We start from the raw sequence: 12,675 nt of genomic DNA on the forward strand, positions 1-12,675 counted from the left end.
CCGGATGTCTGAGTTCCTCACCCTATCTCTAAGGCTGAGCCCAGCCACCCAACGGAGGAAGCTCATTTCGGCAGCTTGTATCCGCGATCTTGTTCTTTCGGTCACTACCCAAAGCTCATGACCATAGGTGAGGGTTGGGACGTAGATGGACTGTTAAATCGAGAGCTTCGCTTTACGGCTCAGCTCCCTCTTCACCACGACGGTTCAGTACAACGCCTGCATTACTGCTGATGCCAATCCGCCTGTCCATCTCTCGCTCAATTTTCCCATCAACCAGTGTTGCACAGTGTAAACCCAGTTGTCTGCAAATATTTTCCACATGAACAATGACATATGTGAGTGGAGGGAGGCTGGACATGCAGCCAGCAACAGCACAGAGGGGAGCGGCGATGACTGGTGGTGGAGCAAGGTCAAACCCACCAATAGGAACTCTTGTCTCTTCCACCAGCGTTGGCCTCGCCCATTTGGTTCAGTCAGATTCGCAAGCAAAACTTTAGAATTCGCAACCAAAACTTTTGAGCTTGCAAGCAAAACTTTAGAATTCACAACCAAAACTTTTGAGCTTGCAAGCAAAACTTTTGAACTTGCAAGCAAAACTTTTGACCTTGCAAGCAAAAACTATTAGTTTTGATGGAAGTTTAGTCAATATGTTTTCAAATTAATATATTTTCATTTGCAACCTGTTCTGTTTTGATCTCAAACATTTTTTGGGGGGGTTGCCACTTAAATTTTTTTGGTCTCAGATCTATTTGATTGATCTTTTATTTTTTGATTGCAACTTTATGTTTTTTGGTTCTCAACTCTCTTTTTTGGCAAAACCTTTTTTGATTGATTGAATAGTAAAGAAACAAAATCTCTCCATATATTTCTCCAAACGGCAGAGGCTCAGTAAACAGAAAACAACATTATAACAAGGTAAATGATGAACTGTGTGGGTGTGTGTCTGTGCATGTTTGGTTAAAACATGCTTGTTCTTCACTCGGCGAAGTGATGGTTAAGCTTCAGCAGTAGTTGGTTCTCAAGGTTCTTCCAGTGAAGCTGTGACCGTTTAGCAGTGAACAGTAGTCCTGCATGACTAAAAAGTCTCTCACAGGCTGCAGACGCAGGAAGACCTGTGATGACTTTGAGTGAAAGTTTCTTGATGCGAGTAAAGGTATGCAATAGATCCATACCTCCAATAGATGGACATGAAAGGTACCTCTCCAGCTCTCCTACTTCTGGTTTGTCTGACCCCATGGATCCAAAGAAGTCCTCTTCTTCAGAGAAGCTGCTGTTTGTGCTGACATCATCCACCTCTGTGTCTAGGTGATGTGTGATGAAGACAAGGCCTGTGGAAAGATAAATGAATTAGGTCTGTGCATTATTCTCAGTCTTCTACTGCATAGGCTGCTGCTGATTTTTGACATGAAAAGCTCCCTGGGCTTCTAACTCTTGATACCCTGTGGGTTTGTGACTAACTGCAATCCTAACTGACAGTACCATTATAAAGATTTATATTTGTCAGTGTCTACTGGTTCACAATTGAATTCATAAACAAGTATATTTACGAGCTTTTATGATGGTCTCTTCTGTGGTCCAGGATGTTCTGAATCTTGGTAGGAGTATTGCTGCTGCAGTCAGCTCAGGCTCTTTCATGATGTCTCCGAAACGTTTCTAGATCCCTTCCTGCAGGGCATCAACAAGAGGTCTACACATTTTGACAGATAATTCCAACTTCTTCAGCTTCTCCTGCAACTGGTAAAGTGTTGGCAGCAAGAAGCCCATGTGAACAGATGATTCCCCTTGGAGGATGTTAAGGGCCATGGCAACAGGCTTCATCACAGCAGTGTACTCAGCCAAAAATCCTATTTCAGCAGGACTGAACCTAAAAAAAAGATGTACCAATTAAAACAAAGCAACTCATAGCTATTTCTAGTACAGTGTATTGCATGTGCATTGCACATAGCAAATAAACAATTACAAAATAAGACAGTAAAACTATTTAACAAGAAAAGCGCTCCAGGAGCGCGTTATTCTGCCAAGGCTGTTCATTCCCCTATATGGCATTGTCATAAATGCAGCATTTTCTGTAGAAATGCAGCGTTTTTATTATTCCCATCCATGCTTTTATTTTAAGGGCATATTTTGGCAACATTCCAACGGCACAGGGAAAATATATATGTGTGTGTGTGTGTGTGTGTGTGTGTGTGTGTGTGTGTGTGTGTGTGTGTGTGTGTGTGTGTGTGTGTGTGTGTGTGTGTGTGTGTGTGTGTGTTCGGCGGAGCTGCAGTCCATGGGCACAGCAGAACAGCGGCAGCAGCATCAAAGGGGCTCCAGTGGACTGTGTCATTTCCTCTCTTGTATACAGTGGCATCCCACGTGGGGGGTGAGTTCTTGCTGTTGCAGACAACCAATCATAGGGAGGTTGTGGTGAGCACTGGTATCCGCCCACAAAGGGTCAAAAGTCTTCTCCCTGCGCGCGTAGATCAGAGCTCCACGAGGCTCCTCGCACGCGCAGAGGGTTTTTTTGCACGTGGAGCAAGGGCGTAGGTTTGGTCTCAACATTGGTAGGGACGATATAACAGCATAACCTGCATGTACACTTTTTGCTGGCGACGGGACATTAATAAGACCAAACAGATTGGGTGAATGGGGGTCAGGGCTACATTTCTCACGAATATGAACCTAATTAATTGATAAGCTAAATGATCAATGCAAAATAAATCTGTATTGACTTATACTAACTTTCATGTGTATTGGTTCAGGTGATAGTAATTAAATACATTTTAATTAATAAATAAATGCACTAATAGGTATTTGACTTCAAAAGTGTAAAGTCACAACATGCTCTAGCCTTCTTTCCTTCTAAACCAGGCCGTTTACAAGAAGAAAAGCAGCAGCATGTGTTTTTGTTTTTTTTGACTGTCAACACTTTCCTGTGAAACACAGACTGGGACCTCTCTCTCTAAGCAGCTTCTTGCTCACGTTTTTCTGGTTCTATATTTTCCAGCAGAGTTCACTACATTTCTCACAGTTTAATTAACGTTAACAGTAGAAAACACATACAGGAGGACAATTCTCTCTAAGCAGCTTCCTACTCGAGTTTTGCAGGTTTGCAAGTTCACACAGTTTAATGTTATGCTAACTCTGATGCAGGTCGGACTTTCAGTAGCAACATTAGTGGTGTGTTCCCCACGTCCACAACACTGACATCTTTTTACATTACTTACAGTGTCGTCTGCTGCTGCTGCTGGCCGAAAAAACTTCTAATATCCCTCCTCTTCGAAGGGGGTGGAGAAGGCGGCATGTTTATTTCTTGTGTATTTCTGTCGGGGCTCTGTGAGTGTGAGTGTGTGTGTGTGTGTGTGTGTGTGTGTGTGTGTGTGTGTGTGTGTGGGGGGGATTCAAGTCATCAGCCAATCAAACGCACGTTTGATTGGACCGGCACATTCAGCAAGTGAAAAGGGGTAAATGTAAGTCTGAACCTGGTCTGAACATAATGAAAATAATTCACTTAATAATGGTAGGGTCAGTTCTATCCTTACAACATATGGGAAGACAATCAAAATTACCTATATAACTGAACTCATTATATAATGCAAATAAGGTTGCTTAAAAGTTGGTGGGGACAATTTGACCCTCTTGAAAAGTTAGTAGTGTTATGTCCCTACCGTCCCTATGCTAACCTACGCCCTTGGCGTGGAGACCTTGCTACATGCGCGTGGGGTACGTGTTACGCGACTGTTATGTGCGCGCGAGAGAGTTACGCGCGCGTGACTTTTGACACAATTATGGCACCATACACAGTGGCCTGGGTCAACACATGATTCATTCATCCTGACACACAGCAGTGTAGGGAAAAGACTGCAGGGGTGTGTGGGTGTGTTGTGGATGGGATGTGAGGTGGATCCACCTGCGCAATCTTCCAGCTGGAGTGTGATTTATAAAGGGGAAATTGCGTGCCGCTGTGCGTACACACAGTTTTATAAATCAGAATATTTTTTGGCATACGCCTATTTCAGATTTTCAGCGTAGTCAAACTTTTAGTGTGGATCCTACGCAATGTTTTATAAATGAGGCCCCAGATGCCCTCATGACATCCAAAACAAAAGATTGCTACCTGACAGCACCATATTGAGACATGTAATAAATAAACTGTCAAATAAAAGAATACCTCTGCAGACCTCAAATCAAATCAAATCAACTTTATTTATATGGCACTTTTCATACAGTATAGCAACACAAAGTGCCTCACAGAGGATAAAAACAAAAATAACACAATATAAAACACTATAAAAAACCCGAAACCTCCCACCCCCCACAAATATACACACAGATACACAATCACATATACATTCACACGCATACGTAGACATACGAACAGACATACAGACCCACACACACAAACATACCAAGATACACACACCCACATACACTATCTGTCGATAAGGAGATATAAAGGAGACATGGCTGGGCTCCAAAATCCGAGGTGAGGAAGAAACCACCTTTGGGGGCCACACACACCGAGAGGAGTCATGGACCATGACTGCAGGGGCGCCGACACAAGGACCACCCCAGCCCAGGCAGACAGGAGGCTCCACACGAAGGTGTAAAGCTCTCCAGCCACCCGGGCCAGGGCCATCCACGGGCCAGCACCCCCATCAGTGGACCAGAATCAACTCCAGGTGTGGTAGGCCCCCAGGAGGAAACACTGGAGAATCGAGGGACTAAAACAGTAAAACAAAAATAAAAATACATAAATATATAAATAAATGAAAAATAATAAATAAATAAATAAATAAATGGTATGGAAGCTAAAACTGAGGATAAAAGAATAAAATATATAAAAATAGAAATTTATATATAAAATGTATAAAAATGTAAGAATAGATGTCAACTTAAGAAATTATAAAGAGTTAAAATGAGTCAGTTAAAAGCCTGATTAAAAAGAGGGGTCTTGAGCCTCTTTTTAAAAACATCAACATTCTCTGCGGCCCTGAGGTTCTCTGGGAGGGTGTTTCACAATCGGGGGCCATAATAACTGAATGCTGCCTCCCCGTGTCTTCTAGTTCTAACTTGTGGTATCGTTAAAAAGCCAGCACCAGAGGACCTCAGGGTCCGCGAGGGTTGATAAAATAAAAGTAGTGCAGACAAATGAGAAGGCCCAAGACCGTTAAGACCCTTATAAACTAATAAAAGAACCTTAAAATCGATCCTGAAGCGCACAGGGAGCCAATGCAGCGATTTTAAGATAGGTGTAATATGCTCCCGCCCTCTGGTCCTCAACAGCACACGTGCGGCTGAATTTTGTAATAATTGTAAGTTATACATGGTCTTTTTAGGAAGACCAGAGAGCAGGGCATTACAGTAATCTAAACGACAGGAAATAAAAGCATGCGTCAGCACCTCCGTACTGGCCTGAGAGAGGAACGGGCGGACTCTAGCTATACTATCAGGGGTGGACTGGCCATCTGGTATACCGGGCACTGTCCCAGTGGGCCGGTGTCTAGTGAGGGCTGGTCAAGAGGTTCCTCCAGACCTGTAATCAGTAAATTGTAACAGGATTTTAAATTCTACAAGTCGCTTCTATTGTCCTGGCGCAGCTTTTCCAGTGTTTACGGCGTTGGTTATCAGCTCAGGAACACACAGACCAAAGACATATGAGTTCAACCATCCCACATGATGCTACTCAGCCAATGAAGTCTTTGCATTGCAGCCACTAAAGTTTAGTGGCTAAACATCACAGCTCTGCATTCAGAAAACAGTTGAGAGGGGCAGACGAGAGGAGGATAGACAAAATAGGAAAACAAATAATGCAACACCTAAAAGAAAGTAGCTCTGCACATGCTGACTATGTTCGGCTAAACATGCAGCTGCGAGTTAGCTTTTTCAACTATGAATAGCTAAATATGATTCCAGACTCACCAATGAGATCCAAATGTGTTTGAGAACAACCCTGACACTGTTCAGACCACGATTCAGAATACTGGCAGCTGAAGCTCAGTTCTCCCATTAAGCAGCAGGGATATACAGTGCCTTGTGAAAGTATTCGGCCCCCTTGAACTTTTCAACCTTTCGCCACATTTCAGGCTTCAAACATAAAGATATAAAATTTTAATTTTTTGTCAAGAATCAACAACAAGTGGGACACAATCGTGAAGTGGAATGAAATTTATTGGATATTTTAAACTTAAAAAAAAAAAAAAACCTGAAAAGTGGGGCGTGCAATATTATTCGGCCCCCTTGCATTAATACTTTGTAGCGCCACCTTTTGCTGCAATTACAGCTGCAAGTCGCTTGGGGTATGTCTCTATCAGTTTTGCACATCGAGAGACTGAAATTCTTGCCCATTCTTCCTTGCAAAACAGCTCGAGCTCAGTGAGGTTGGATGGAGAGCGTTTGTGAACAGCAGTCTTCAGCTCTGCCCACAGATTCTCGATTGGATTCAGGTCTGGACTTTGACTTGGCCATTCTAACACCTGGATACGTTTAGTTGTGAACCATTCCATTGTAGATTTGGCTTTATGTTTTGGATCATTGTCCTGTTGGAAGATAAATCTCCATCCCAGTCTCAGATCTTTTGCAGACTCCAACAGGTTTTCTTCCAGAATGCTCCTGTATTTGGCTCCATTCATCTTCCCATCAATTTTAACCATCTTCCCTGTCCATGCTGAAGAAAAGCAGGCCCAAACCATGAGGCTGCCACCACCATGTTTGACAGTGGGGATGGTGTGTTCAGGGTGATGAGCTGTGTTGCTTTTACGCCAAACATATCGTTTTGCATTGTGGCCAAAAAGTTCGATTTTGGTTTCATCTGACCAGAGCACCTTCTTCCACATGTTTGGTGTGTCTCCCAGGTGGCTTGTGGCAAACTTTAAACAAGACTTTTTATGGATATCTTTGAGAAATGGCTTTCTTCTTGCCACTCTTCCATAAAGGCCAGATTTGTGCAGTGTACGACTGATTCTTGTCCTATGGACAGACTCTCCCACCTCAGCTGTAGATCTCTGCAGTTCATCCAGAGTGATCATGGGCCTCTTGGCTGCATCTCTGATCAGTCTTCTCCTTGTTCAAGGTGAAAGTTTAGAGGGACGGCCGGGTCTTGGTAGATTTGCAGTGGTCTGATACTCCTTCCATTTCAATATGATTGCTTGCACAGTGCTCCTTGAGATGTTTAAAGCTTGGGAAATCTTTTTGTATCCAAATCCGGCTTTAAACTTCTCCACAACGGTATCTCGGACCTGCCTGGTGTGTTCCTTGGTCTTCGTGATGCTCTCTGCACTTTAAACAGAACCCTGAGACTATCACAGAGCAGGTGCATTTATACGGAGACTTGATTACACACAGGTGGATTCTATTTATCATCATCAGTCATTTAGGACAACATTGGATCATTCAGAGATCCTCACTGAACTTCTGGAGTGAGTTTGCTGCACTGAAAGTAAAGGAGCCGAATAATATTGCACACCCCACTTTTCAGTTTTTTATTTGTTAAAAAAGTATAAAATATCCAATAAATTTCATTCCACTTCACAATTGTGTCCCAATTGTTGTTGATTCTTGACAAAAAAATTAAAATTTTATATCTTTATGTTTGAATCCTGAAATGTGGCGAAAGGTTGAAAAGTTCAAGGGGGCCCAATACTTTCGCAAGGCACTGTAAGGGGAGTGATAGAAGACGTGAAAAAAATGTAAAACTGTTCACTTGCTGATATTTTTTTTAATTTAGGTATTATTAAAGATGCATATAAGTTGCTTCAGGTTGTTCAGTCATTATTTTTTGAAGTTCTGCACTTTATTTTAAGATGTACAGTTATATCAAAAGTTATTTTAAATTAATGTTGTCAAAATGTTTTTTGAACTGTACTGAATTCATTTGATTTGACGGTCAGTTATTGATTACATGCAGACGCTAATAAAACTACTAGGTTACATCAACATATATCACACTAATTCAATTAGACATCATGATGTTCTGGAACTTTGCTTTTATAAATTTTCTCTGACTGGACCACTGAATTTTAGTTGAATACCCCTGCTCTACTGGATTGTAATTTTTTGAAACTTTTGAAACAATTTTGTATCAGTCTCTGAAGATGTTTTTGAATATTTGTTCTGAAAATCCAACCTTTCTGTCCATTTTTGTCCTTGCATTCAAAAATTAGTGCTTGATTCAGTCCACTGATAATGCTGTGGGCCGGTATGGGCCAAAAATGCCAGGGCTGATTGGTTGCCCCAGTCCACCCCTGCCTCTCATCTTTTCTGTGACCACAAAGAAGGCTTCACTTTGCCCATCCCTGCTCTGACCAAACCATCAACAGGCCTTTAAATCCTTTGAATCATTGCTGCATCACCACAATGTGCATGCAATTAACCTCCTTTACTGATAACCAAGTGCAACTTTCCAAATTCTCCTTTTTTTGCAAAATATATCTCCTAAAATTCCAATTTAGTCTAAAACCCCAAATTAACGCTTGCTTTCAGATGATGATCTATCCACCTATTATTCTCAAAACAAAATATTGTACTATACTATAGTATTTTCTTTCTTCCAGCATTCTCTCCCACCATCACAGTTTGTTTTGTGTTGTTGTTTCTTAGTATGTGTTGTATTTGTGTTGTAGATAGTAATTGTCATCCATCTTCACATTTACGTCCCTAAATTATATAAATTCCAAAAACATAGATTTAATAATTAACTTTTTCCTTAAAATCATTCTAAAAGGTTTTTGTAAAGCTGTTATAGTACTCTTAGGTAAACATGCTTCTGATCAAATGCAAAGTTAGATTGCATAGTAATTCTGAATAAGCATTTATTAGTCCATATGAGCATATATTCTTCATACACCCATGTAGTGCATCATAGCAGTCAAAATTAACGCTTAAGACAAAAAAAAATTGTACCTTCTCTCTCCACAGAGTGTCATGATGTTTTTTAATTTTTAGAAATTTCCAGAACAAGAAAATCTGTATTGCAACTAGCATTTCAGACACCATTGTTTCTGGAAGGTGGTACCTGGTAAATTCTTCTTGATTATATCATGCAAGGTTTGAAAGTCAACAAGCTATGACTAGTCAGGAACTAATGTCTAGTCGACCATGGCAAGGATTCCTGACTATAATCTGACAGAGTGACTTATCTTATAAAACAAAAATTTTGTGTATACTGAACCTGACATTAAAACAGCTCTGATATGACATGCCTATGTAACTTAAAATGTGGGCAGAAGATAGAAGCATGTTTTTTTTTTAAAGAAAGACTCAGGTAATAAAGCTGAGCAATGAAATGGCATTTACACAGAACTGAGCTAAACTGTTGGCCAAAACTCTGAAACTCTGTTAACTCTCTCACTCAGATAACATTTCTGGCTAAAAGTACTTTGAAAATAAGTTGCTGACATTGTTTCTGTCATTCTTTGTCTCCTCAGAGCGTTTTAGTGTGTTCCTCCTCCCTTGTCCCAACCTAGACATCTATGGGGAGTGCATGATGCAGATCACCCATGAGAACATTTACCTGTGGGACATCCACAACCCTCGCACCAAGCTGGTCACCTGGCCTCTCTGCTCACTGCGACGCTACGGACGCGATGCCACCCGCTTCACTTTTGAAGCTGGACGGTGAGAGCAGCATGAGTTGGCTGGAGAATGATGTGTGTGTGTGTGTGTGTGTGTGTGTGTGTGTGTGTGTGTGTGTGTGTGTGTGTGTGTGTGTGTGTGTGTGTGTGTGTGTGTGTGTGTGTGTGTGTGTGTGCGTGTGTGTGTACTTGCCAAAACATATGTTGTAATGAAGTCCCATCATCCTTGTCTCTCCATAGACTGTTCAGCATATACTCATATGATACTTTGCACCTGCAGTTCAGATCAGTATATAGCTATAAATGAGTTGCTGCCTTTTTTGTCCTATTTCTTTCTTTTTTCTTTCTTTCTTTCTTTCTTTATTTCTTGTTCATACTTTTTTTGCAAAGGAAATACGTGTTGTAACAATGAAACGATCCGAGCACTGCACGGATGTCAGAGATCAAATTCTTCTGACCCATTACTGAACCTGATGCTTTTCTTTATGAGTCTATGTTCACACTGGCTTATCTTACATACTAGCCACAGGGAATTAACACAAAGTCATATGACATGACAAGTTCCACAGTTAGTAAACAGTTGTAATGATGTTTTCCTGCATTCATTTGTCCGTGTGGGGAAAAGAAACAGGCAGACTTACAGTACATAGCGCAGAACTTCACTGAGTCTGATATGTTTCTCTATTGGCTCCGAAATCAATAATAGTTGAGATAAAACACCTGCTCATAAGAATTAATAGGCCAGAGAGCTGCTGGGGCTTGTACAAGAGTACTTCAAAAGTTCTGTGGTCTCCCCCAGGAACAAGAGCACTAATGTTGAAAAATAAATCTCCTTAGCCATTTTCTGGTGAAGCCAAAAAACGTTTTGAAATATTCTCATATTTCAGCAGGATTTAGTCAAAAATAAACTGTGTATATTGTATTTTTCTGTATATTAGCTGCAGACTTCATGCTGTGGTCATGTTGTATGTAGGATGTGTGACAGTGGTGAAGGACTGTACACCTTTCAGACCAGAGAGGGAGAGCAGATCTACCAGAGAGTTCATTCCTCTACACTGGCCATCGCTGAGCACCATAAGAAGGTCCTGCTGGAGATGGAAAAAAACAGCAGGGTAAGAGCCTGACAGACACACACACACACAGACACACACACACACACACACACACACACACACACACACACACACACACACACACACACACACACACACACACACACTGCGTATTTACTATTTCTTTGGTTGGTTAATAACTATACTAATTTTGTTTTGTTCTGTAGTTACTTTTAAATTGTTACTTTGATGACTACAATCAGTACCTGTACTGCTGAAGTACAATATTAAATGAGTGCTTAATTATTCTAATCTAAATCTTCAAGAGGAGATGCATATGTGTCAATATACAGTTTTCAAACCAGAATTATTTTTTATATTAATGTGATGTAATCTCTTTACAAACTGAAACCTGTAATTTACTCAGTAAATTCATATTTACTGTGGATAAAAGGACTATGTCTGTTTTGAAAGTAGTAATGTGGAGAACTTGTTGTGGACCAATTCTTAAGCTACCTTCAGATCTGCTCAGCTTTTCAGTATCTTTAGGTGCAATAATATTTTTTGGTTTGTTTTTTGTTTCACAGTGTGCAGTCTAACTCTGTTTTTATAAACAGGCAGCTGACATCAAGACTGTAGATATTGTATGTTCCCAAAACCATAGCCAGAAGAAATGTGGCAACTAACTGGTCAACACAGTGGAGCATTTAGCAGTTACAGGATATTGTAATTAGTTGTGCCAGCTCAGTACCACTGATTCTAGATGCCTGGCACTCTTTTGCACTGTCATCAGTTATGCAGTGATAGAAATTTACTGAAATCTTTGTAGATGTGCTAAATGTGGTTGTTTCTTGAAACTGCTTTGTATGCTGTTTTTCTAAATCTCTGATGCTGTCTACATATGACTCCAAGTTGCAGTCTAAAAGTTCAGAGGCTGGCTCTTACCCCTGCACTCCTACTGCCATCCTGCCCCGATCAGCCTACTGGCACCACATCACTGGAAGCCAGATTGGCATGGATCCTGGCAGTGGTAGGCCACACACCAGACAATTTTTTCATTTGAGTGTATTGTGTTTGTATATAATCATTATTCCTTAAAGCTGGCTTTTACAAAACATCTAAGGATATTCATTGATTTACAGTGCCAGTCAAAGGTTTGGACGCACCTACTCATTTAATGGTTTTTCTTTATTTTCATGATTATTTACATTGTAGATTCTCACTAAAGACATCAAAACAATGAATGAACAGAAATGGAATTATGTAGTAAACCAAAAAAAGTTTGAAATAAATCAAAACATCCTTTATATTTTTGATTCTTCAAAATAGCCACTCTTTGCTTGGATTACTACTTTGCACACTCTTGGCATTCTCTCCATGAGCTTCATGAGGTAGCCAGCTGAAATGGTTTTCCAGTAGTCCTGAAGGAGCTCCCAGAGATGCTAAGCACTTGCTGGTCCTTTTGCTTTCACTCTGTGGTCCATCTCATCCTAAATCATCTGGATTGGATGATGGTCCAACTAAATACAAACTGGATGGGATGGGATGGCATGTCGCTGCAGGATGCTGTTGTAGCCATGCTGGTTCAGTGTGCCTTCAGTTTTGAATAAATCCCCATCAATGTCACCAGCAAAACGTGTCCACACCATCAGTCATCCTCCTCCATGCTTCACGGTGGGAACCATGCATGCAGAGACCATCCGTTCACATTTTCTGTGTCGCACAAAGACACAGCAAGTGGAACCAAAGTTCTAAAAATTGTATTTATCAGACCAAGGCATAGATTTCCACTTGTCTAATGTCCATTCCTTGTGTTTCTTGGCCAAAACAAATCTCTTCTGCTTGTTGCTTTTCCTTAGTAGCAGTTTCTTAGCAGCTTTTTGACCATAAAAGCCTGATTCACGCAGTCTCCTCTGAACACTTGTAGATGTAGAGATGTGTCTGCTACTAGAACTCTGTGTGGCATTTACCTGGGCTCTAATCTGAGGTGCTGCTAACTTGCGATTTCTGAGGCTGGTGACTTGGAGGAACTTAACTTCAGCAGCAGAGGTGACTCTTGGTCTTTCTTT

The 12,675-nt window shown here is 41.0% G+C and overlaps 1 protein-coding gene across 3 annotated transcripts in view; it reads left to right on the forward strand.

Annotated features, from left to right (window-relative positions):
- Window positions 1-12,675, forward strand: part of dok4 (docking protein 4) — a 159,172-nt gene that overhangs the window by 133,272 nt on the left and 13,225 nt on the right. For all 3 annotated transcript variants that reach the window (XM_051942535.1, XM_051942524.1, XM_051942514.1), the window contains 3 exons: window positions 9,408-9,597; window positions 10,528-10,666; window positions 11,519-11,636. In XM_051942535.1, coding sequence (XP_051798495.1) covers window positions 9,408-9,597; window positions 10,528-10,666; window positions 11,519-11,636 — 447 coding nt within the window. The remainder of the gene's footprint in view (window positions 1-9,407; window positions 9,598-10,527; window positions 10,667-11,518; window positions 11,637-12,675) is intronic.

The sequence above is a fragment of the Acanthochromis polyacanthus genome, chromosome 2 (assembly GCF_021347895.1).
Source record: "Acanthochromis polyacanthus isolate Apoly-LR-REF ecotype Palm Island chromosome 2, KAUST_Apoly_ChrSc, whole genome shotgun sequence".
Lineage (NCBI taxonomy): Eukaryota > Metazoa > Chordata > Actinopteri > Pomacentridae > Acanthochromis > Acanthochromis polyacanthus.